This window comes from Aspergillus alliaceus (genome assembly GCF_009176365.1).
Source record: "Aspergillus alliaceus strain CBS 536.65 unplaced genomic scaffold BDW43scaffold_49, whole genome shotgun sequence".
Taxonomy (NCBI): Eukaryota; Fungi; Ascomycota; class Eurotiomycetes; order Eurotiales; family Aspergillaceae; genus Aspergillus; species Aspergillus alliaceus.
In genome coordinates, this window is record NW_022474732.1 from 114,436 (window position 1) to 138,996 (window position 24,561).

Sequence of the window (24,561 nt, forward strand, 5' to 3'; positions counted from 1 at the left end):
AGCCGAGGCCGACCACTTTTGACTCTCTATTGGGCTCTCAGAAAGTCATCTCCACTGCAGATCGACAAGGGGTACAGAACGAGTCCAATAAGAGACATCGACGTTAGCCTGCGGAAACATTGTGGGGGCCTTTCGGCTGGCTATATATCTTTCGAGGCTAGTAAGAGGTGGTTCCCACTTGACTATTATCCATTATCCAAATGCGCTGCATTCAGAGAGGACAGTGTGTCGGAAAGACAGCTGCCGAATGCCATTGTCTCACATCTTGAGCCCTCAAAGTATACGGAGTATACTCCGTAAAGAAAGGCAAAATTGCCGAAGCCTGAAGAGTTTTGCTCGACGTATCCATTTATATGGGGGTTTGCATATTAAACCAATGGTCCTGCGGTTACGACCACTGTAATATGAGTTGAGGGATGGGATAATAGGAGTATTGGAATGTTACCGAGGAATAAAAAGTTCACTCGGCCGGAACTATGCGGGGAGTTATAGGGAGTGCGTCATATAATATAAGAGAAAAGATAAAAGAACCAATGACTTACTTTGTTCAACTGTCTGGGTATGCCAATACTAAAGTAGTCACGGCAGTTTCCTTGGATAGCACTATCAACAAAAGAAACTTTGAGAAGCCTTTAAAACAACACTCCGATCCTTCACAGTACATTCCGCATGCGCCTTTGGGGGCAGCTTCAGGAGCGTATTAGCTAGTATTCACAATCAATAGTCGCGCTACATAATCAGTGGAGTACGAGACTCGGGTAGGAAAGATGCTTCAGGACATCTCTGCCTTTGAGAATGATATATGAGTCACATAATCATATTCCTCTTTATGATCTACGGCGTGCAATATTTGCGCGTATGTCCTTTGAACGATCAATCTTCAACCATCAATAATATTACATAGAATTTTGACACTACTATCGCAATCCAGATTATCATCATATTTTGATGTTTAATGATATTCTAACCACATCTAGAACTATAGCGCTCTTGGGCGGAATCATATCCTGTCTGATGATTATAGTCCCTAGTAATATGACAAATCCATATGTTTAGGTACCTCCAATATACTAATAATACCTGAACTTCTAGCTTACTACGTCCTGGCTTCACTCTATTGGCTCAATCGTCTATCAGGTACAGCGCCAGCCAATCATCCTAGGAGTGCTGTTGGAATTTTGAATAGAGTACTACTAGCACCAGTACTAAGGCTTATATAGTACCACGAATACTTTATTTACATTGTGCAAAGCCTCACTGGCTCCAGAGGTGTCTGCTTCTAGGTACATTGTGGCCAAGCATCGGTTGGTTTAATACCTTTTTATGGCTCCTCCCTTCTACTCCCTCACTAACCACTAGTATTTGATGCCAGCTACACAACCCCTTCCCCGAAGAATATACACAGCTCTATGTATTCATCTCGTTGACCATTCACAACACAATGGCAGCCTTCAGTCCAATCCCCGCCTACGTGATAGGCACCCTCTGTCTAGCGCTGGGCATCAACGGCCTTTCCCGTCCGTCAGACGAGTACAAGCGCTTCGGACTGCCGCTTGAGAAATCCACTACAGGCCATCGGCGCACAATCCCAACTTCCGGCTCGGTATCCCCACTCATGTATCTCAAGGGAATCCGCGAGGTAACTTACGGGCTTGCGTTGCTTGCAATGCAGTATCAGCGCCAGGAGGTCGCTATCACAACTCTTGTGGCTATATTTTCACTCGCTGGACTTGGGGATGGATTGGTTGTCTGGTTTTTTGGAGGCGATGAATTGAAAAAGAAGGCATTTGGGCATTGGGTGACGTTTGTTGGATTCACGGGCTGGTCATGGTGGAGGGCGGCGTATGTGTGAAATTCAAGTGAGGGATGGGATATGAGGTGTCCTTGCTTTGATAACATGTTTTGATGTATTGGTATGCGGCTTTTGGTCTGGGCTAGGATAAATGGGGTTTGGAAATGTGTGTGTGCTAGTGAGTGAATGTACAATACTGCCAACACCCGCACACCAATGTGCACACGACCACTCTACCCTTCCCAAGGATATACTCTATACAGGTTTAAAAGGAACACCAAAGTTCAGAAACAGAAAGGGACAAAAAAGAGAAGAAGTAAAAAAGAAAAAAGAGCTACACCCAATCACACCCCCTCCCACCTTTCAAAATCCCCAGCATCCAACCCAAACATATCCAACATCCTCCCCACACTCTGCGCAACAATATCATCCACGCTCTTCGGCTTAGTATAAAAGGCCGGCATGAGCGGAAAGATGACCGCCCCGTTACGTGCTAGACCTAACATATTCTCCAGATGAATGCAACTAAGTGGCGTCTCCCGCACGACCAATACAAGTTTCCTCTTCTCCTTCAACGTTACATCGGACACTCTGCAGATCAAGTCGTCGGCGAATCCCGTGCGCACGGCGCTGAGCGTCCTCATACTACACGGCACGATGATCATCCCGTCTGTCTGAAACGATCCGCTCGATATGGCCGCTGCTGCGTCGTTCACAGCGTAGGACCGGGTAGCGAGGGCACGCACATCGTTGGCTGTGTACTTGGTTTCGTATTTGATTGTTTCGATCGCCCAGCGGCTGATAACTAGATGTGTTTCGACGTTCATTTCTTGGAGGCGTTCTAGGAGGCGGATTCCCAGGACTGCCCCCGTTGCTCCTGTCATTGCGACGATAATTCGCATTGGACGTGTTGGTGGGGTTGGGTTTGATATTGTTGTAGCTGGCTCTTTGCTATCCCATTTTTGGGGGAGAGGAGGTATGCGTAGATTAGGGAAACGGTGTGTCAGATAGAGAAGGCTCCCTACGAGGACGATGATAGCACTACCAATCCAGCCCATTCTGGCACCCTGGCTGAAATTCGGGTTTGAGATGGACAGCAAAGGGGAGGGGTCTTATACTATCCTGTTGCACAGATATGTACGTTATAAAGGTAGAACGGGGCTGGCCTGTTACCATCTTCCACGATATTAAGCTATCTATGCTTTTAGAAAGATGTCCCGCATGCTCAGGTTTAATTTATTTTCAATGCCGCGATATCCAGGAAAGGCCCCAACTTAATAATTGGAGAAAGTATAATGTTCCTGCTAATGACGACATTCAACAGTTCTTGCAGCAAGACCTTTTCTGTAATAACAAGTCATGTACATTCTCAATCTACCGGTTTCACGGCAAATGTGGAGTTGACGTGGCGCACCACGGATCTCCAATTTGGAGAAATCCCGGGGTATGCTTCGCATGTATATGGACTATGCAAAAATAACATCACGCACGTCATAGCTCTCGTAGGGGTAAACAATTTGATTTAAGATGGATGGATGACGACCTTATGCTTTCAGATAGTGAGATGGTCTAAATTTGTCGAATAGTCTTATACTTGATCCCGTGCGTGCGAACCCTTTCAAGCAAGATGGACCCCAACGCTGCCGCAAAAGACTTTCGTCGTTTCATTCAAGAGCTGGACGATGAAGGTGAAATCCTAACAATCACAAAAGAAGTCGACCCCCACCTGGAGGTCGCAGCCATCGTGCGAAAAGTGCACGAAACAGGAGAACAATGCCCGTTGTTCACAAACCCTAAAGGACGTAAACATAATGGGCTGTTTCGCATTCTTGGGGCTCCTGTGGGGGTCAGCAAGCGTCCTGGAATGCAGCTTTGCCGGCTGGCCAAGTCAATCGGACTTCCATCGTCTGCAACGGGTCACGATATTATCGCGAAAATCAATGAGGCCAAATCGAAGCCTCCAGTTCCTTGTCGAAAACTCGAGTCGGGCCCCGTCAAAGACTACATCATCCGTGGTGATGATATAGACTTGACTCAGCTACCTGCCCCGCTTTTGCATGAGCATGATGGGGGGAAATACATCGAAACATTTGGTATGCATGTCGTACAGAGCCCTGACGGGAAATGGACAAATTGGTCCATCAGTAGGGGCATGGTTCATGGAAAGCGTGAGCTGGTTGGCTTGGTGATCCCAAAGCAGGACATCGGAGCAATATGGAATATGTGGAAGGAGAAGGGAGAAGGCATGCCGTGGGCCTTGTGTTTTGGAGTGCCGCCTGCGGCCATCCTGGTCGGCGGCATGCCAATCCCCAAGTGGACCAACGAGCCTGAGTTCATCGGTGCCTTGACCGGCGCTCCGGTTGACGTTGTCAAGTGCGAAACAAACGACCTCTGGATTCCAGCAAATGCGGAGATTGTCCTCGAGGGGTTAGTTTCAATTAGCGAGACTGCTCCAGAGGGCCCCATGGTTGAATATAATGGCATGGTTTACCCCGGGCACACAACCCAATGCCCTATCTTCAAGGTCAATACCATCACTTACCGACATGATCCCATCCTGCCCATCTGCGTCGCGGGCCGGGCTCCAGATGAGAATTCCACCATTTGGAGCATATCACAAGCTGCAGAGGTCCTGAATATTTGCCAGAAAGCCGGCCTCCCCATCAAAATGGTTTGGTGTCCATTTGAATCACATTGCTTGTGGTTTGTTGTCCAAGTAGATCGCTCGAATCTTGTGGAAATGCGCACGAATATGGAGGAATTTTGCCGCAGAGTAGGCCACACCGTGTTCGGTTCCAAACCAGGGTGGTTTATACCAAAGATCTTCCTAGTTGGCGATGATATTGATCCAACCAATCTCTCCGATGTGATCTGGGTTGAAGCAACACGCTGTGAGCCGGGCAGGCATGAGTTTGTTTTCACTGAATATTCTAACATTCCACTTATACCCTATGTGACCTATGGGTTGCCATCCAAGACCGGAACGAATGGGAAAGTCGTCAAATGCTGTATGCTGCCCGGTGAATTTACAGAAGAATCGCTACCGTGGAAAGAAGGATCTTTCCAGGGTTCCTACCCGGAGGACGTTAGACGAACTGTTCTTGAAAATTGGACTGCATATGGATTTCAGCCTCTCTAATTTGTCACACAACTGATTCTGAAGATTTACGCATGCTAGTCGTATTCTCGTTTGTCATGATAGCAAGTTTCAGATACATACCATCGCATTACGTTTCACCTGAACTCCAAGCCAGAACATCCCATCCAAAAAGTAGAATATGTACACTGTAGCAAAAAAGAAACAGAACACATGGCCTATCACCTCCAAGCACCTATGCCAGGGAACCCACCGCGCCCTACACTAGAACTTGCCGCCTGTATAGCCTTCTTTTTCCCCAGGGAACCCTCTTGACTCCGCACACTAGCAACGATCTTATCGATATTTGTCTCAACAACAACGCCACCGACAATCATCTCACTGAGCACAGCATGCATCGTCTCGTAGCCGAAGATGAGATCAAGCTCACATACATTCTCGAACATGCGATCCAAAGCCTCAACAAAGACTTGGATGAGATCGATAAGCGCAAGAGGGGATTCGGTAGATGTTGAGATCATGATGAAGGAAAGAGTTGCATATGTCCGGTAGGTTACTTGTGTCGGGGCATCGGATGGGCCGCTGGAACTAGCACCCTGTGAAAGCAATGGAGGTAAAGGTAGGAAGTTGCAAGCGCTTGGTGGGCGCTGAGCAACCAGAGCGTAGATCTGTTGTATAAGGGATTGTTTCGTTTGCGTGTCCTGTTTTCGAAATAATTAATTATATGAGCTGGCTTGTATGGTGAAGGGCGTGTAGGTATGGCTAAATAACTTACAATCTGGGTGTAAAACTTGCTCAGCCGTGGCTGTCCATTATTATTGAAAACGAGGACGGCGCTGATCATTTTGACCTTCTGTATGAATAGCGTGTCTCAGAATTGACAGCACAGATGGGAAATAGGAAACTGAAGGAGGGAAAATGTCGGAGAAAAGAAGTTGCGATATCAGTTGAAGCTATTGTATTGTAGTTCTCTTATCGGACTGAAATCCGTGGGGTGACATTCTTGAATCTCGGCAGACATTCCTTTTTCAGTTCCGTCAGAAGACTTCCTTATCCGGGAATTTATCTGGAGAAGCTCCCAATCCGTGATGCTTTTCATACTTTCCTGACTCTCCACGTATCACTCACATGAGAGCGAAGCCGATAATCTCGTTATGAAGCACCCATTATACATATGCACGGCTTGCTCGCGTCAACGAGCCCCATGCACTCCTTCCCGACGAGCGCTTTCAACCGCCATCGCACCAAATACTCCCTCCAGCCCGAATAAAATCCCTCTCCGCGACTTAACTCCTGCACAGATCTCCTGCTACTGGGATACGAAAGTGCCCAATGAGGCCGAACTAGCCTACGCCGACAAATTCTTCGCCCCTTCCCGCCATTCCCCTGTCAAAATATGGTCCGCTAGCAAATTCCGCACCACGCCTATGGCATCAGTAGAGCCCGAAGTTGCCTTCCTTGGTCGCTCGAACGTCGGGAAAAGCTCGTTATTGAATGCAATAATGGGCAAGAAGATATGCTGGACCTCTTCAAAACCAGGCAGAACGCGGGAGATGAATGCGTTCGGAATCGGAGGTACGAAAGGTGGCGAGTCCAAAATTGTTCTGCTGGATATGCCGGGATACGGGAAGGCGAGTAGAGCAGAATGGGGTACTGAAATCATGAAGTACCTTCAGGGCAGAAGACAGTGAGTGCATCATCATCACTGAACCCCGTGTTTGTTTATTATAGCTGACTAACAAACGATCCTAGACTTCGACGAGCTTTTCTTCTTATAGACAGCTTACATGGTCTTAAAAGGCAAGACAAGGACATCCTCATGCTTTTCCGAAGATATGCCATTCCACACCAGGTCGTCATCTCGAAAGTTGATAAGGTTCTGGCCAAGAAAAAGAGTCAGGTAAAGAGCGGAGCATCTGCGGCAAATGTCGCCGCACTACACAATATGTTGCAAGGTTATAAACCAATTGTCCAACCCGCTGGCCGATCAGAGGGTCCTGGCGCCTTAGGTGAGATCCTGACTTGCAGTGCAGAGGCTTCCATTAGCCCAGGTAAATCGTTAGGAATCAGCGCCGTCCGCTGGGCTATTTTATCGGCTGCCGGATTTGATGAGAATATGAAAGCGCAACCTGTGCCTACCGGGTCGTCGGTTGCTAACATATCCACAGTTGCCTCTTAGCTTGAATCCAGGAAGCATCATTGTTGATAAGCCGTCAGCTGATAATCACAAAGCTTACTTGGGGTACAACATCCGTCGCTTACAGGTAAATCATACCTACGTGGCCATGTCAAGGCTTGCAAGCGATGCCCAGTAACGCCCAAGGGGGTGCCAGTATCAGGTTTTAATCAGCCGGCCATGGTCTTGTTCGCAATCTCCAGCGGATCTTCCTACCTATTAGCTAAAAATTTCCGAAGGGGGCTTTGTTTGCCCTGAAATCACCATCGAACCTGGACTAATAAGCGGCTGTGTCCAGTCATTAAATTTTGTTAAATAACCATGGATGGATATATCAGAGCTAATTACAGTGAAGGGACAACCTTTCAAGGGGCTAACTCGAGTATTTACACTACTCCTCAGGCTTCTACTTATTCTCGAAGCAAACCTCCAACACAGCGTATAGAAACAGTTATACCACAATAGTACTATCGGAATGACCATTTGATTCTGTTATCGAACGCTCGATAAAAAAAGAAGTCAATTATATGTGTTCTATAAAACTTGATTATCAAAACATACGGAAGAATCTGCCATTTGCTCCAGAACAGTTAATACCCTTGACTCTGGATCTCGAATTCAGAGAAATGCATGTGAATATAACAGTCACGAAACATGGCGTCAAAGGGCGTCATGATAGGATATAATGAAGTAAATGGGCAAGGGTCTGATAGATAATCATTTTGGATACCAAACGCCTGTTCGTCATAACTGCATGTCAAAAGTATGCCAACCGCGCTATGCAAAGTGTAAGGAAGATAACAACTCCATGAGATTGGGTATCATTGATGTTTCATGCCTCAACGTCCAGAAAAGAAAAAAATGAAAAAGACCGTCGGCAGCTATATGAATCAGCGCAGGACAATGCCCGGCGTGTAAGTCCCTACCAAGCAGCGAAGTGAGAGTGAGTTCCGGCTGTTATGACGAGTAGTATCAGGTATCAGACAGATCATAGTCTTCGTCGGCGTCACTAACTTCTTGGCCCCACCGATTCACAACTATGCGTTTACCTAACTGATCTTCTGGTACACCATCGCGAGAAGCACCAAAGTCGAGAACCTGCACGGGAAACAAGTCAGCAAGGGGGAAAAGCGCACCTAACAAACTGAGCTTACCTCGATATAAGTCAAACTGTCACGCTGCACTGCAGCAACGCATCTCCGATCATTGAATTTGACCTGCCAAACTCCGCTAAGGTCGGTGAGAAGGTCTCTAACGCACTCCCCAGTCCGTACATCCCACATTTTTAATGTCCTATCAGATCCGGAGATAACTTTCTGGCCATCATGCTGAAAACATGTGATCGCACCTGTATGAGCGCTCAACATGTTTTTACACTGACCAGTTTCCGGATCCCAGATCCTCAGGGTAGAATCAGCAGCTGCCGAGACCAGTCGATCGCATTTCAGGTCAAGCAGCCCGACCAGAGAGGAATGGCCCTCAAGGTTGTACAAAATGGATCCGGTCTCGAGAGACCACACTTTGACCATGTTATCCATAGATCCACTGATACAACGGTTTCTTTTGTGGTCCAGAACCACACTGTAGACTTTCAAGGAGTGGCCTTGGAGTCGGTGAAGAGCTTCCCCGGTGGAAATCTTCCAGACTCTCACCGTGCAGTCGTAACTTCCGCTCACTAGGGTATCGCCGTGCGCAGCAATCGTGCGGACAGAGTGTTGATGACCCGTAAGAACACGAACAAAGTAAGGGCAATCAGTATCGTCGACGTGTGGTCCGTTCTGGTAGTAGACAGGATCAGCCGGTTTAGGAAGCTTCCAGATTCGCAAATTTGAGTCTCGCGAACCAGTAATTATCAAAGGCTCCTTTGGCATCATCTCAAGGGTGCCGTCTGCTTTTTTTCCCACTTCTGCCGGCAAAACGATCTGCAAACACCGCACTGTAGATGTATGACCGTGAAATATCTGGGTGCACCTGGCCCGTTCTATATCCCAGACTCTCACGGATCTGTCGGTCGAACCAGAAACTAAGGTGTTGCCATAGTACTCAAGAGCCCAAACACCACCCTCATGTCCCTCGAGCGTTGCCCTCAGAGCTCCAGTTTTCGTATCGTACACATTGATGTTGGTGTCATCACTACCAGTCAAGACTTTGTCCGTATCAAATTGAAGGCAGGTAACCACATGACGGTCATGAGCACGGAAAGCGATATGCCTTGGTTTGACACTTGGTTTCATCCAACCATTATGGATTGAGTGGTACCGCTGGTAAAGAGATTTATAGAGATGCAGTCCTCGCAAAGACGGTAAGCCAATATCTGGATACGGAACGGCTGCTGCTGCTGCATTCGCAGCAGCATAGGGCCCTTCCGCTGCAGTAACTGACTTTCTCCAATCAGATGATTCAGAGTGATCAGTCCCACTAGACGATATTTTCCGCTTCGCGAGTTTACGACTCGAAACACGAGTGTATGCTTTTCTCTTCGGGCGGCGATGCGCAGACAAAGGCCTATCACTAGGCCCCGACAGTGGTTGCATTGAAGGCGAACCGGACTCAGGATCGAGTTTGATTGAAGGAGACGAAAAGCTTAGATCCTTTTCGTAATCGTCGCTCCCGTTAGGAAATTGCCATCCCCAGCCTTCCCTGATTGCACGCTCCAGCTCCCCTTCTGGGAGAACATACCCGTCCCTATCAAAGAGTTCTTTCCAACTTTTTTCATCGGAATTAATGATATGCCTCCATTTTTTTGAGACTTGTGCAGCACGGCACATTGTCTGGACGTCAAAATATTTCACAATGTTCAGACTTAATTCAAGGGGTAGAAGAGCCAAGAAATCACATTTCAAGGCCGGATTCACCACGTCGGCAACGAAATGCAAAGTCGGCTTAGGACACCGCCTTAGAAGCTGATACATCAGGTAGGTTTTCAACCCTTCAGGAACAGAGTCAAAGAAGTCTATAACACTAGGAATATCCATTAACGATGTCGGCTGCAGCGTATCCGAGATTGTAGGCAGACTGGTAGGTCTGGAGCGATACGATGAGGTGGCTCTCGCGTCTTCTGTACGTAATGAGCTTACAAGGCGGTGATCATGGTTATCGAGGCTAGAATCCGTATCGACTTCGGGCTCCTCAGCCGATTCAAAGGAAGAGTCGGCATTCATTGCATTCATCGCAGCGACGGGAGACAAGCTAGGACTGGGTAGACACATATCCTGGGCTGCAGCACCACCAAAATTGGGCAATTGTGACGTCGAACCCAAAGCACTTTGCTGGGGTATCTCCTGGGATGTTTCGTATCCAGTATCTTGACTCGTAGAAGTTCCCGATTCATCTTCCGGTCCATCTGTCCCTACATCTTGAGACAGTGTTGGCCTGCTTTGATCGCTCTCCGAGCGAGCTAAGCGCCTGCTCCTTTCAGAAACAACCGTTCTGGATTCTAACTGTTCTTTCCTGGTAGTGGGAGCTCTTAAGCTCTCTTGGGACTCAACCCCAGAAGACAAAGGCGAGCGTAGTAGCGTTTCCCTGCGAGAGACATTCGCGCTATGAATCCTCCTCCGAGAAAGTACACTTTCGCCGGCGCTGTAACTGTTGCTTTCCGTTTCAGGAGTCGCCAAACCAGCCACCACAGGATGTATTGCTGTAGAGCCATGCGAACGAGTTGGGCGGATCGAATGTTCTGATGGAATTCTGGCAGGGTGGGGGCGCAAGGAGCCCTGACGGGTTTCTGAGACCGCTAGTGGACGACGCTGCTTGGTGCTCGACGGTTGATTGGATGATTGAGTAAATCCTCTGGGAGGAGCGAATCGACGGGGAAGCTGGGTGTCGTCAGAGCAGATTGAAGTCACGGACCGGACCAGGCCGTTGGAAGCTTTCAACGCATCGTCCTTCTCTCTCAACTAAAAACGTACATTAGTAAAGATCGGGCGGTAAGAAGGATAGCCGAACAGGGACCATCGCTAGATTAGGAAACATACCTCATTGACAGCGCTTGCAGTATCCTCGGGTTCGTTGAAAATAACGGACTGGCCTCCGATCTCGAATTTAACGTTCCTTAGTGACGAAGGGGTAGGAGACGATGCCAGAGGGTACAGTTTTGGGTCAAGTTCTCGCGTTGCGCGGGGCGGCTTTATGAATAGCGGAGGGAAAGTAGTAGTCGTGGTAGTCGTGGTAGTGACAACCGTAGTTCGAGTGGCTGGGGCAAACGAAAATTGGCCGATAGAGCCAGTATTTGCCACACTATCAAGCCTGCTGTTGTTGTCTTGATCGTCCATAATTTACGGCCGGGCGCGAAGATATCGAGGGTCCAGTAAACTATGTCAAGATAGTGCATGGAAGACGCGTCTCCTGGTGCTGATAAGGGCTCCACTTAAACGACGTTGGTGGTTACAGGGTCATCAAGGTACTACCGCTTTTCATTCACAATCAATAACAACAAAGCGAAGACAGTCGGTTGCTATCAAAAAAGCCGACAACGCTCGAGCAGGGTAACAATCCGGTATTATCGACGGCGGTCAGCACGGTACATTCAGGCTTGCAAGGACCATCTGTCTGCTCTGACTGCCGAAAGGGTAGAAGTGATGATTAAAACACGGCCATAAGAGCGGCGTGTACTTGATAAGTAAACGGGAATAGAGGAGATAGAGAAAAGTGGGTGAAGGGAAAAAGGACAGCCGTGGCGTGTTCTGCTGACAAGGAGGTGGTGGCGTGGAGAGAGGTGGAGGTGGTTGGTCGTGCCTCCTCCGATGGTTGTCAGGCTTTAGTTTTTCAGTGTATTAGATCCCGTTAGTTACCCAAGGGAGACACTAAGGCGGATTAGCCCGATTGGGCGGACTCCCGAGGCTCTCTCACTCTTTCCCCCCGCAGGGACTTTGTCAAAGCACAATAATCGGTATTTATAAAACTGACCCCTTCTAATATAAAATCGATAATAGATTGACCTATGTATGATTTAGATACATCAGACATAGCACTAAGGTAACGAGTTTATCTTCTGTACATTATACCCGATTCTAAGTATATGGATGATTCTGCTTTTTTGCTTGGGCGGTGCGCTGGTCTGTGGTAAACGTAGTACCATACATAAGATATATGTATATTTGTTGCTGAGACTAAGTGATTTTCCTGTTTGAACAGCAGTTTCACCCCTATCTTTAACCACCAATGTGAGTTTCATTGTTACCCATTCACTCCTCTGCCCAAGGTGTCCTTTCCTTTGTCCTTTCCCTTGTCCTTTCCCTTGTCCTTTCCCCCCTCCTCCAAGGGTTATGCTCAGAGGACTCTAGGTGGAATCCCAAAAATGCTACACACTTCTTAACCTAGGGACCACCGGGTACGAAATTCCTCATACATATTCAATACGACCCAGGAGTTGGTTCTACTAAAGCCTCTGACTACCTACAAAGTGATAAAGAACAAGCTTCTCTGACTAGCCTTGTAAAGAGGGTGGATGAAGCAAAGAATGGCAATAATAGTGGGCCCTAGAAATGGGCCCCACTTGTATTTCTTACCAGAAACCAGGGGTAAAAAGAAGATATAGGGATGCGAAGCAGGGTGATAGGGTTAAGCAACAGCCATCTGATCAGATTGGAAAGAGGAAGATCTGGTGTTTCTGTAGGAATAATACCACGGACAATGTTCTAGATGGTGCTGGTTGGGGTTTGATACTATCGTGTCCATGGGATTACAAAAAAGAACGCTATACCTGTTCCAGTAATTCAATGTTTGATCGTGGATACACCTAATCCTACTAGTACATTGAGTTGATATCAATCACAACTTGATAGGTGGATCGTATAGAGTGCTGTACACAGTACTCCGTATGTACGAGTCCTCTAAAAGGTATCGTTCGCAAGATGGTTCAGGGCGCCCATACCTATACCCTTGAGAAATCCCGAGGTATTTGTTATCGGTAGTAAATGTGACAGCGGAGCAAAACGAAATAGATAGATCTTTTCAATCTTGTAACATAACCAAAGACTATTGCGGGGAAGAGAGTTCAGGATTCCAATTGATGGAAGGGTTCATTTAGAGTACCATGGAAAATTTGCCAGTTTGCTGTTTCAGCCGGTGTCCCCAAGGTAGAGATGTACCGTACTTTGCCCTTCGGTCGCGCGTCCGCCGTCAAGTCATTCAAGTCGTTCGTTAATGCATTCGCTAGTCCCCCGATCCGATAACCGACCGTTTCTATATTTAGGCCACATAGTATACTTCATGTAGTCTTTAGTGACCGTGGAGCTGTTGCATACGGTATCGCAAATAGATGGAGCGTTTGGTGTAGTTACTTTCGCTCAAGCATTCGCGAATTCCTCGGTGGGTACTCCGCACCACTGTACTGGACATCCCCTCTTTCTGGGTGAGATGCGAGACCAGAAACGGTATTTATGATACAGTACAAGGTGAACATACCTACTTACATCCATACATACCTTAGTCACGGGATTTGACTTAAATGGTAAATGAACATTATAGATTTTTCAACTTCACCTCCTGCGACACTAACTCTTACCTCTGTCCATTTACTGAGCAGAATGCGTCAAGGGACTCAGTATTCAGGTTAAATCTAGGCATAGGATAGGAAAAAGTAGATTATGGTTCTTAATTATACATTATGGTGAGAAAAACTAAACCGAAACAGCCCAAGACAGGAAACACCCGGAGCTTCCCGTGACCTTAAACCTCTATTCAACATATGTCGTCAATCTGACTTCGGACCTATACTAGACAACTGAGTGTACAGTTTAGCACCGCGCTCATTGTCCCAACTCCCTTCTCTATGTGGGATCGCCTATCATGGCTCGCATCAAGTTTACTGAGCCTGTATCGGCAGCTCAGCTACAGTCTTCTCGGGTCCTTCTCGAAAAGAAAAGAGGGAATTCTATCCAGAGGAAGACCCAGACTGAAGTTGAGAATCCTGCCAAGTCTATGATTTCTGAGAGCTTATGGCTGAAGCAACAACAAAGCTTAGAGATGGTACAAATTATGCTTCACGTATCGGTTAGTGTTTCCTATCCGGATTAGTTTGAATACCTTATGCTCACCAGAATAAATGGACAGTTTGGGACATTATTTTATCTTCGGTGCGTGTCGCCACTCGTGGTTTTCCCCATCCCAGCTCAATTGCCATTCTTATACCTGCACCATAGGGAGTTCTTACCACTTCCCTGCTTTGACGATCGAGACCTGAAGGAGACCCAACGAGAAAACAAATACTCATACCAAGAATTCCTCGGCTCAAAACTGCACTCTGAGAATAATGGAGATGGCCCCGACGTTGCTTTTGGTAATGGGAAGAGAGGCCAGCCACTCAAGGTTATAATACGCGGCAGCGATCCCAAGGCAGACATGATACTTGATGTTCTGGTACGATTAGTTGATCTCGCCCTACCTTTCCTGCCCTCTCCTGGAATTCCATCTTCGTTTATCCTTTCAGTGTATGCTGCCACTGACTGAATGTAGGAAAACGGCATTTTCGACGCTTTGCGAAGGAATATTCTAGAAGCCATTCAATTAACTATTCTTGTCGACAAGGATACCCCAGAAAACGTCTTGGAGTCCTACACATTCTCATTCAAATATGCGGGCCCCCCCGGCAACGTAGACAGTCGTTTGGAGAGCTTGTCAATAGACCCTGTGGGTTGTGTGGCTGACATGAGATCCGCACAATCAGCTAGGGTAGGGTTAGAAACGATAGTTAGGCGTTTGATAACACTTAGCACCTTTCTCCCTATCTTGCCAAGTATGGAAACCCTCTCCGAGGACCTTACTATGGTGGACAGTACTCTAACTTGGTACAGACAAGCGAAACCTTGGGGTTCATTTGTTCTACACTGAAGACTGCCCCTCTGATTACGAGCCCCCGGGGTTCACCACGGCAAACAAGGATACGATAAGATTTCCGTTCAATGAAAACTGGAGAAAGGAGTCACAGTTATGCGGGACAATGAACAGTGGATGGCATACGTGAGTATGCCCCGCCCTGTTAAACTACCCCTACCTAACCAGAAAAGTGTTGGGCTTAGGGTAACATCTCTGAAATGGACAGGGCCAGACCCCGAAGGATCGGAAGCTCTGCCCACGGTCCCTGCACAGATTGAGTACAATGATGAGGTTCCAAGGTCGGACGATATTGGATTTATTGATAAACCGAGTACTCTGCATCAATCCAAAGCGGGAAGTGGTGCTGGCCCCAATGATCAATTGGATGTGGATCAATCATCAACGTGTCATGATGCTAGTGGCTTTCAAGAGGCAACCCAAGATATCGCGGACAGACATAAACTGCAGAATATGATGCTAGTGGGTGCTCCTGCAGAACGCCAGCCGGAAAGCAACTTAGAACACAATAACTAATCTAAGCAGACCCAGGGAACATCCTCTTACTCTGATAGTGACCTTATCCCCACACAGCCAATCAATACCGACATTGCGATCGGAAGGAACCATAATTCTGCTGTACAGTCGACTATAAAGTGGTACCTGTCCGAGAGAAGAACCGCAGATATTAGAGAACATGCGCGCTTGCAGAAATCAGGCCCCGATTATCATCCTAAGGGCCATATTCAGGGCCTGGTTAGATGCCAGTGTGGGTGGAATGGTGAGGAAATAGGAATGGTACGTTTATAGGGACGTTGAAAGATTAAGCGCTAATGTTGTCAGATGGAATGCGCCTTCTGCCACACGCGCCAGCACCGGCTGTGCTATGGGCACGAAGGGCCGAATGACCCGAGGGCTCCTAACATCCATGCTTGTTACCAGTGCTTATTGGAGCCGAATGAGACTCAGTTGCTCCAGGAGATGAACACCTTAGTGCTTCTGAGAAGGGCTCTTCGAATCATATTAGATGAGGGGTTTCCACATAAGACTACAGATTTTACACAAAAGCTTCGTAAGACGGCCAAGCAAGTTTGTTCTGAGGATAAACTAACCATCACCAGACTGTAACGGCCAAACTATCATCCAAATAACCGAGATCTTGAAGAAGCAGGGATACCTTCAGCCTACCCCAGGCTATAAAATGAAAGGGTTTGCCCGACGGGGTTTGCCGAAGTACAGCCTATCGCAATCAGAAAATGTCCGTCAAAGATTGACGAGGGAGGTTTTCCACCCCATGGTGAAGATAAAACATCATGTGAGTATTGTAGCTGTCTGATGATTCTAAGAAAAGATAATGACAATCATCACAGTACGTCCCAAAGAACCCAGACGATCCCAACATCATTGATCAAAACCACACTAGCCAAAGCCTTGACCTCAGTGACCAGGTTACTCACCAAGCTGATGTGTCCGTCGGCGGACATAGGCTGAGTAATCATGAAACCCAAAGGTACATCGGGGGTCTGCCGGAGCTAATGGGAAAGAGTCCAAATCATAAGAGAAAGCCATTAGCGGACAGTGATAAAATGGAAAGCTATGAATCCGATGATCTCGATAAGGGTGACAGAGCTGCGGCGGAGCAGCTACACAACAGCTTCCTATCTGAGAGCATGAACCCAACGGCCAAGGCATCGAGGCGGTCGACACCGAGTGATCATGGTCCTCGACGGAGCAGCAGAAAAAGACGTAAAATAAGTAACTACTCGAAGCTTATCGACGTTGGAGCCGAGACGAGCGATCATGAGAGCACCTAAACCGGACACGGCCGTTTCTGAATGCACACGGAGGCAATGTTGGCATGGTTATCATGTCGACTAAAACAGCTGAGAAGATGGGGTCTGGTGCGGGGGATAAAGGGAGAAAGAGGAAGAGAAGAAAAGCAAGAATATGAACAAGATGTTTCAAAGGAGGTCTCGCAGAAACCTAATGGTTATTCTAGTTTTGAGCTGTTGCGAAGCAACTGAGTTTCATAGCTGAGCGCTTTGTGTCAGTAATTAGGTCGCACAAGCAATGTGCTAAAGTTGAATCTGGATGGATAGTACTATAAAAGATCCCGTTACTACTGAAACAAGTAGTCTTGAAGTGCTACCTAGTATATAAATAGTAGGCCGGGATCAAACATCTAGTGTTTCTACACTTCTCCGCTACACATGTATGACTGATACAGGATCCCTTTGACCCGAGAGTAGATACCACTAGATGGGTCGTCGTAGATCCTTAATAGCACCTAAGAAGATGTTGATAAGTTCGGGAAAACAAGACTAGATACGGTGAAATGTTGAGATCTCGATCCACTTCAAGAGACGCTTCGACTTGGATTAGCAACTGCCCCTTGCAGCACACGGAGCAAATCAAGAGCTCGATCGGGGAATTCTGATGGGGACCTCGTCAAATTTGAAATCACGATGAGGGGCGGGAAAAGGCCTGAGCTCTGCTGATCCACGTCTGCAGTTGTATTTACTCCGTTTTGCGGGCTGTACTCCGTAATTGATTGATGGATTGATGCTAAGTTTGGAGTGCCCCCAAGTGGACGGGTGGGCTCCTTAGGGGATCCGAGCCCTGCTGGACACTTTAACCAAAATCTCATATATTGTACAGAATAAGAGTAGAGAAAATTGTAGAGATTAGCGTAATAAGAATAGGAAAAAGGGAGGTAAAATCAATGTAAAATCAAGGCATCACTGCGACTGGCAGTTACGAGCGGGGGGTCCATTATTTCGAGTGTTTGAAGGTTCCAATACATTGGGATCAGACCGTGGTTGAATTTGGTATAGCTGAAATTTTATTTTTGGAGATGGAGATATCTGACACTGCCGAGTCGAATGTGATCTCCCGTCACAGTCTGGTTGGTAGCGACTCTTTTTGGTCGTCTCAAAGAGCTCCCCCGCGTGGGGAGAGTTGGCATTGCGGTAGACCGTCGGTCGAAAATGCATAGACACGGTGCTTCTGCTTTTATTCATGTGCCCCCCTTATATCCATTGTCGACTTTGCAGACTGCCTACTAAGTGTTTAGGTGAAACACTAGTAATTTGTCATTTCTGGTCGATCCCCTATTTTCGCCCTGCGGAGAACCCAATTGATCCCAGCAAGCCGGATATACAGAGTGCCAGTGGCTTGGCAGATCTGCACTATGCAGATAGATCATAGGTAGGACAGACCCTTGATGCACGTAATCGGTGAACAGCGAGTCCTGGACCTCAGATTTTAGGGTAGGGAAAGTCAGCAGCAAAAGCTATCCAAACTATCGCGAGATCTCCGGAAGGCTTGGAGAGCATCTCATGTGATCTGTATTAATAACGGATTGTAGGCTGTAAGCAAATGTGGTACGGGATAAACTTTACGAGCTTCATACCTTGAAAGCTCGATGCATGCAAGATGGTCTTCAATGCCGAAAGGCATTTCTGTGGAGCACGGGGGTTTGGACCACTGCTCTATTGCTAGTCTGAAACCACTCATAATTGAGCACGCTCATGACAGGGCAAAATGCGATTTATTATAGCCATGGAACGATAATCAATAGGCTTGCTACTATTGACGACGATCTATCACCCTTGGGCAAGATATGGTTGCCCTTTTCAAGGTTGAGCATAAAACATATTTTCGGCCCTAAGACCTAACTATTTGATCCTACCCCTAATACATAGTATAGTGTAGATAGCCGTGCGAGTACCGGTGGGGAATAGAGAGGTTCGGATGATAAATCGTATTGTTTCTAATTAGTGTAGGACGAGGTACTCGATATACCCCCGTGGCATGGTGATCACTGTTAGAAACCTTTCCCCGTCGGAGATGGGACTATTGAATGATGAACCTTCTGTCTCCACCCGTACAATGCCTGAGAGTGGTATTGGCGAGAGGGAAGGTGATCAGCGCCGAGTATACTCCCCATCGTGGAACGAACAGACGGCAGAGGCCGCGGAGCGGCTGAGGAAAGGTTAAGGGTATTCCAGAGTAGTTCGGGATCGAGCCTTGGATCGAGTGGTTGTCAGAACGGGTGGAGAACGGCAGTGTTCCTAGGCAAAGCCCCTTAAAGGGGGGTATTGTGTAAAAAGCATACGCAATCCATTGCTCTGTTGTATCAAGGAAGGATAATGAGGCCGTTTAAAAATAAAACACAACTCTATTCAGAGTGAATTGATTATGATCAGTGTGCCTGTTACTTACTTTGTATGCATGTAGTATGTACAGCACATACATACTTCAACGGAGTGAGTGAGTGGTAGCTGCACGTGCCCGCCTCGTGTGCTGAATTTCCTTCATGCCGCGGAAGATTCAATCGAACATAGACGGTAATTCTCCTAGAGGGATTCTCAAGGATGATATCTAGAAGAGGAAGAAGAGCAGCACAATGTCATTGATCTAACCTCATTGAAACTTACTAAAGGTGTCAATTATATTAATTGATGTTGGAGGATTATTCAAATGATGATCTTTCCATGTATGTAATACATCCATACATGAAGTAACTACTAGAAAAGTAACTTATGTATGGTAGGAACTTGCCGCCTCCCCTGAGCGCCATACTTTTAGCCTTTTTGTAATGGAAACAAAAAATACACACGTCACCTCAACTCTTAAGCCTTTTGCGTGGTGGTGGTACGATTGAACGGTGGTCGCCTAGTACTGTACTCTGTTTCTGGCTGGTCCACCGCACTAAACCATTGCGAACCACTCGACAATCCGATGGAACCATGGAATGGTGCCTGTCGATAATTACTGTTATTGTAAGTACTAAAACAAGCACTATTGAGCTATGTACTCCATACTCCGTACTCCGTACTACTATGGACACCAAATTTAAGTTGGCCACTGTTCGATGGAGCTTATTCTGTGGCAGGTGCATTCTTCTTATTCGGCGTTTATTGGTATTGACCTCTACTCCACCACTTACATAGAGTGTTTCTGAAGGGCACGTACTCAATGGAGACCACCAGAATACGTGGATCTCCCTACTTTCCGGTTCTCCATAATAAATCGCGCGTAAGTGAGTTGCTGGTCCATGCGTGCTGTTAGATTGCCTGGGGGCTCTTTTTTTTTAATTTTCTAATTTTTTTTATCCTCTCGCAACCCCTTAAAGCTAAGATTAATTTACTAGTATTCAAACTCCCAAATCCTTTCCCACTATCGTCACATATCTAACTGTAATAACAGCTAATAGTGCCTAATAAATATCATAGGCCCTCTCGGGCGGATTCCTAGTTTCCGCTCAATTCCTTACCCATTTGCTGTGCCTCGTCATTAAAAAATCCCCGTGACCCGCTTCCTCCAACAACATTTGACGCTTCCCTCTCCCTAATCTTTACCCTGGTCAAATCCTCCCTACTTGTTTGACCCCTGTTCTCGGATCTCCTCACCTCGAGGACCTCAATTTCTCCAGATTGAACCCTGTAACGCTGTCTTCGAGTAGTGGAGGCCAGAAAATGGGAAGCTCCTCGTGATCAAATCGAACATCTCACCGACTCACTGTGGGGAAGGACACTAATTTGGGGTTGAAAACCGCAAAATAAAAGCCCAAACCAGGACAAAGGAAGGGAAAATAAGATTAAAGATAACAAAAAAAGAATTCATAACTACGTCAACTGGCATCTGAGACGAATTGGGCTACACAGAACCTCACGTCCTTTACAACGCAACATTAGAACTCTTCGTTCAGCGATAGCTACAGTGGCCTCCACCGTTCTCGAAACAACCGAAGGGAAGATACGATTCAAAGAGAGAACCCAGGTGATTAAAGCTATAAGATGTCTCAGCAGACCATGACCATACCAATGAGAACATCAAGTGTGAACGCTGTGCCGAGCGGGAGGCATTTGTCAAGTGGTAGTCAAGAAAATTTGAGATGCGAGAAAGCATCAAAAGCTCAAAAGATATTGGGGACGACCAATATTCCCATCACGCAAGATCAACACCGGCGGGATGATAGAAAAGCGCGAGGAACAAGCTTCATGAGAGCCCCAGAAATCAAGTCGAAGAAAAGCGGCGGGTTTGCCCCCTTCCCGACTCCCACGCCTGAAGCAAGTTTACCACCACCACACCTCCGTGTTCGAGCATCATCCCCTTTGCTTGGACAAGAGTATCGATCGCAAGATGCTTTACCGCCACCTATTCCTACGCACCCCAAAAGGGTTCAGCAATCCGGCTCCTCGTCTACTTTATTTTCCTATTTCAATTCTCGAACTTCTACCATGGACTCGAATATCACTCGTAATACGACAAAGGATTCCAACGCAACCGAAGATCATAGCTTTCAATTACAGCACAATGCTGAGTCACGCCATAGTTTGAAGCAACCCAAAGGTTCTATGAAGGAGTCGAAACGGAAAATGCGCCCACCCAGAATTGATCTCTCTCTTCTATTTCCGAAGCCACGAGTGGATAATGCTCCCCTTCTGTCGCCGCAGCGCATGGTGAACTCACCTTCTGCAATATCAGTGGCCTCCGAGCATCCCGCAGCCAAACCGAGGAACCCAGATAGCCATGTAACCGCAAAGGAAGTCACGAAATCATCCCCTTCGTTAGGCCTTGAAACGGGCGGTCGTCAAGCCACGGTCAACTCTAGCGAGTCCTCACCGATTTACGAGCCAGGTAACGCAAACTGGCTTGATCCATCACTTGAAAGGACAGTCCGTACCAGTGAGATGGATTTGGCATTGAAAAGGTACAGCCAGTTCCAGAAAGCCTCTCAGCCAACTGGAAATGCTCGATCCAGTCGGTTGCATTTACGGCCACGAAGCCGTGAACAACCACAAGCAAGTGATGCGAAGTCCACAGGGAGTTCTTTGCGAAAGGTCCCGTCCAATAGCTCGGCCGGGGGGTGGAGCAGGGAAACATACCTGTCTCCCAAGTCCTTTTCCCGCCCTTACAATCCTCGTGTTTCTAACTCGTCCAATGCATGGCGCGACGAAACACACGAACCTACCCATAAAAGCTCTATATCGAAGAAGAGCAGTAAAAACACTCTGAAAAATGTGGATCTCAATCAATCGAGCGTACTTTGTCTTTCATCATCAGAGGATGATGATGAGGAGGAGGAGGAGTCAATTACGCATCAACGGGAAGTGGAAAAGAATATGAGAGACAGCGTAACCACTTTTGGCGAATTTGAACCTGAGATATGCACAGCTTCTGCGGCGCACACTACGAAAGGGACATTGAGACAAGTTGAGAGACCTTTCTCTGTTTCTGCTAGCAGTCGTGGGTCCCAGTCTGTTCGACGACAACAACGGTCTATCTTGCGAAACCCATCAATGTCGTCTGCAGAAAAGTCAACCATAGACACGAGGAGTCGATCCCGCCGCTCAAGTGGAGTACCCACGATATCAGAGCCAGATTTCCTCAACACGGATCCGATGATTAGCCAATTACGACACCCTGCTCAAAGAGCACGCAACCAGCAGAACCAGGCGAACCGAAGAAGCCGAGTCATAGCCGTGACGAGGCAAGAAGAGCATCTACTGGAAGCAATGAGGCAGCGGAAAGGCAAAATAACGCCCAGTCTATTCCATGAAACTCGTTACCAGGACCATCTGGAACCTGATAGAAATTCTATGCTGTCGGTGCCTTCGCGGGACTCATTTTATGGGTCCGATATCTCCTTTCTTCGACTTAGTCCTGGACTGCCTTCTAATATGCAACGAATAAACCAAGGTGCAAGCCATTTTGATAAAGACAGTTCCATTTCACAGGGCGTGGTTTCTGATGCAGAACAGAAAACCACTAACTCGAGCGCGTCTCCTCGAGCTAGTTTAATGTACTCGGAAAGTCTTCCATCGCCCGCAACTAGTGGAGCTTCTCCATTGACACCGACTCTTCCTATACATCGCTTTTCACCACTCCCATCACAAAAGCCACCTCCACGCAACCCTCCTCCCGCAATCCCATCGGTCCAGCGACGACACTCGAGGCGACGCACTGATAGTAGCGAGGCTATCGTTTTGGGCGATACGGAGGAACGGAAGGAAGCCGACGATTTCCCGATTTGGGCATTGGGATGGAGCAGCAATGATAGCGCTAATCTCACCGCTGTACACTGAAGGTCCGGCGGTGTTCGGCTCCTTTTACAATACTGCGGGTCCTTAGTGACGTCTTGAACAGAATCACTTGTTCACTATGACTTACTATCAACTTGGCATGCCCGTGACACGTCTCTCGCTTTGCCCCTATTTCTTATGCATTCCATGTTTCTCACTCTTACTTATTGATATCTGCTATCTCCATTGGATACCTACCATTCGCTTATTGAAACATTTCCTTGATCTTACTACTACCAACGATGATTGGCTGCTCAATGCTATTTTTTATACTGTATTTACTCCTGATCATGCCCAATCATGCATAGAAAGAAAGAACAAGAATAGACTAGTTTAGATGATCAAGTCCATTCAAACTTTCACCATGGACGACGATTGTTCGCGACTCAATCTTCTCCACCCAGTTCTTTGATTTTTGCTTATGGATTGGCTAGACTTATCAGATAAAGATAGTAAGTAGTACGTATGTGTGCTTCTACAGCCTGTATGGGGTATTCGGAGTAAAGTTGTCTTCTCATGAAATCGAATTATATTGTATTTCAGCACTTTGTGTGTCTCTATTGATGTCTTCTCTTGTAATGTACATACTCTATCTAGTTCCCGTAAGACACGATAGCAACATCGCATCTTGACTTTTGGAAGTATTATTAGATCTATAACCTTACGTTCGGTCTTTCTATACCTTCGAGATCACACTGTGGTATGTTTATTTTTATACAATCTTCTCTTTGGTGACTTTTCGGAATGACCATATTTTACATTGCCACTCTCCTGGTTTGTTCCTTCCCTTGCATGATGAATTACTTCGCGACAGCTCTCGCATGTACACCGATGTCGAACATGCCTTGATTGATCTAAATCTTGGAGCTTTATGTAATCTGCAACATATCACAAGAGGTTGGAATCGGTGGTCCACTCATAAGTGTCTGGGAAGGAGCTTTACTGAAAGGCGATGTATGAGAAAAGGGAGATAGATGGGATCCATAAAAAGGTCGTGTGAGCTTGATGAATGCTAGATGATGGGCTGGAAGACTTCGGTCCACTAAGGGTCGCGGCATTGATTTTCAGTTAAAGAGGAAGCAGCAGTAGTAGTTCCATGGATGAATGCGTAACTGGATCCAATCTGTTAAAAACTACTCGACTTTCCATGAAACCAAGGAATATGTAGTCGGTTATTGGTAGGTATACTCGGTCCATTTTATGGGAAACTAAAAAATAAAAAAGTCAAATATTAGATGATAAAGTAAGGCAGTTGAGATGTTGCTCGAAAGCTTATCCCTCATATATCTTCGCGAAAGCTCTCCTAGTAGCACGACACCCCCGGGGAGACCTTAGTATGATTGCGCTGGACCTTGAGCAATATCTAGTTGGATATTTATGGTGGCGTTCTTGAAGTGGGCAAGAATTAGGTGTCAACCAACCTAACGGGGTTAAGATAACCACGAATCTGACGTCAGGCGGCCTTCAATGTATCAAAAGAAGGATTGGAATGCTCCATCTTACTCTCGTGCACAACCATGGAATGGCTGAAAAATAAGGGCAAAACTAAACCAACCACTAGAAGGGCCGGGGTCTCCACACCGCCCAAACCAGG

The 24,561-nt window shown here is 46.9% G+C and overlaps 8 protein-coding genes across 8 annotated transcripts; 5 read left to right on the plus strand and 3 right to left on the minus strand.

The window, feature by feature from the left end:
- Positions 1-1,441: 1,441 nt before the first annotated feature.
- Positions 1,442-1,852, plus strand: BDW43DRAFT_314623 (DUF4267 domain-containing protein; the record flags this gene model as incomplete). The annotated part of the gene is made up of 1 exon (XM_032047852.1): positions 1,442-1,852. The coding sequence occupies one exon, from the start codon at positions 1,442-1,444 to the stop codon at positions 1,850-1,852; it is 411 nt and encodes a 136-aa protein (XP_031896605.1).
- Positions 1,853-2,136: 284 nt separating this feature from the next.
- Positions 2,137-2,850, minus strand: BDW43DRAFT_314624 (UbiX family flavin prenyltransferase; the record flags this gene model as incomplete). The annotated part of the gene is made up of 1 exon (XM_032047853.1): positions 2,137-2,850. One exon carries the CDS (start codon positions 2,848-2,850, stop codon positions 2,137-2,139), a length of 714 nt encoding a protein of 237 aa, XP_031896606.1.
- Positions 2,851-2,979: 129 nt separating this feature from the next.
- On the plus strand, positions 2,980-4,931 carry BDW43DRAFT_321806 (UbiD family decarboxylase; the record flags this gene model as incomplete). Its single annotated transcript, XM_032049414.1, has 1 exon — positions 2,980-4,931. Exon 1 carries the CDS (start codon positions 3,420-3,422, stop codon positions 4,929-4,931), a length of 1,512 nt encoding a protein of 503 aa, XP_031896607.1. The 5' UTR covers positions 2,980-3,419.
- Positions 4,805-5,835, minus strand: BDW43DRAFT_287571 (putative AP-3 adaptor complex subunit sigma). The gene is made up of 2 exons (XM_032043172.1): positions 5,665-5,835; positions 4,805-5,590 (listed from the first exon to the last, which is right to left on the minus strand). Exons 1-2 carry the CDS (start codon positions 5,731-5,733, stop codon positions 5,111-5,113), a joined length of 549 nt encoding a protein of 182 aa, XP_031896608.1. The 5' UTR covers positions 5,734-5,835; the 3' UTR covers positions 4,805-5,110.
- A 16-nt stretch (positions 5,836-5,851) lies between these two features.
- On the plus strand, positions 5,852-7,513 carry BDW43DRAFT_287573 (translation initiation/elongation factor MRX8). The gene is made up of 2 exons (XM_032043173.1): positions 5,852-6,576; positions 6,642-7,513. Exons 1-2 carry the CDS (start codon positions 6,044-6,046, stop codon positions 7,066-7,068), a joined length of 960 nt encoding a protein of 319 aa, XP_031896609.1. The 5' UTR covers positions 5,852-6,043; the 3' UTR covers positions 7,069-7,513.
- Positions 7,514-7,983: 470 nt separating this feature from the next.
- Positions 7,984-11,491, minus strand: BDW43DRAFT_177486 (WD40-repeat-containing domain protein). Its single transcript, XM_032038815.1, has 3 exons — positions 11,040-11,491; positions 8,220-10,961; positions 7,984-8,163 (listed from the first exon to the last, which is right to left on the minus strand). Exons 1-3 carry the CDS (start codon positions 11,334-11,336, stop codon positions 8,038-8,040), a joined length of 3,165 nt encoding a protein of 1,054 aa, XP_031896610.1. The 5' UTR covers positions 11,337-11,491; the 3' UTR covers positions 7,984-8,037.
- Positions 11,492-13,565: 2,074 nt separating this feature from the next.
- On the plus strand, positions 13,566-16,979 carry BDW43DRAFT_287579 (putative meiosis specific protein Hop1). Its single transcript, XM_032043174.1, has 11 exons — positions 13,566-13,645; positions 13,700-14,058; positions 14,119-14,141; positions 14,208-14,424; positions 14,521-14,800; positions 14,859-15,024; positions 15,072-15,360; positions 15,424-15,675; positions 15,721-15,949; positions 15,999-16,192; positions 16,248-16,979. Exons 2-11 carry the CDS (start codon positions 13,855-13,857, stop codon positions 16,689-16,691), a joined length of 2,298 nt encoding a protein of 765 aa, XP_031896611.1. The 5' UTR covers positions 13,566-13,645; positions 13,700-13,854; the 3' UTR covers positions 16,692-16,979.
- A 3,339-nt stretch (positions 16,980-20,318) lies between these two features.
- BDW43DRAFT_177636 (uncharacterized protein) lies at positions 20,319-23,668 on the plus strand. Its single transcript, XM_032038816.1, has one exon. It carries the CDS (start codon positions 20,679-20,681, stop codon positions 22,968-22,970), a length of 2,292 nt encoding a protein of 763 aa, XP_031896612.1. The 5' UTR covers positions 20,319-20,678; the 3' UTR covers positions 22,971-23,668.
- The last annotated feature ends 893 nt before the right edge of the window (positions 23,669-24,561 follow it).

Excerpts from the sequence above, each read along its gene's own strand:
- BDW43DRAFT_287571 (XM_032043172.1), bottom strand. The coding sequence starts at position 5,733 with ATGATCAGCGCCGTCCTCGTTTTCAATAATAATGGACAGCCACGGCTG. Across the intron at positions 5,591-5,664 it reads GCAAGTTTTACACCCAGATT|GACACGCAAACGAAACAATC; the intron begins GTAAGTTATTTA and ends TTTCGAAAACAG.
- BDW43DRAFT_287573 (XM_032043173.1), top strand. The coding sequence starts at position 6,044 with ATGAAGCACCCATTATACATATGCACGGCTTGCTCGCGTCAACGAGCC. Across the intron at positions 6,577-6,641 it reads TACCTTCAGGGCAGAAGACA|ACTTCGACGAGCTTTTCTTC; the intron begins GTGAGTGCATCA and ends AAACGATCCTAG.
- BDW43DRAFT_177486 (XM_032038815.1), bottom strand. The coding sequence starts at position 11,336 with ATGGACGATCAAGACAACAACAGCAGGCTTGATAGTGTGGCAAATACT. Across the intron at positions 10,962-11,039 it reads CTGCAAGCGCTGTCAATGAG|TTGAGAGAGAAGGACGATGC; the intron begins GTATGTTTCCTA and ends GTACGTTTTTAG. Across the intron at positions 8,164-8,219 it reads ACAGTTTGACTTATATCGAG|GTTCTCGACTTTGGTGCTTC; the intron begins GTAAGCTCAGTT and ends TTTCCCGTGCAG.
- BDW43DRAFT_287579 (XM_032043174.1), top strand. The coding sequence starts at position 13,855 with ATGGCTCGCATCAAGTTTACTGAGCCTGTATCGGCAGCTCAGCTACAG. Across the intron at positions 14,801-14,858 it reads CTTTCTCCCTATCTTGCCAA|ACAAGCGAAACCTTGGGGTT; the intron begins GTATGGAAACCC and ends AACTTGGTACAG. Across the intron at positions 15,361-15,423 it reads AACTGCAGAATATGATGCTA|ACCCAGGGAACATCCTCTTA; the intron begins GTGGGTGCTCCT and ends TAATCTAAGCAG.
- BDW43DRAFT_177636 (XM_032038816.1), top strand. The coding sequence starts at position 20,679 with ATGTCTCAGCAGACCATGACCATACCAATGAGAACATCAAGTGTGAAC.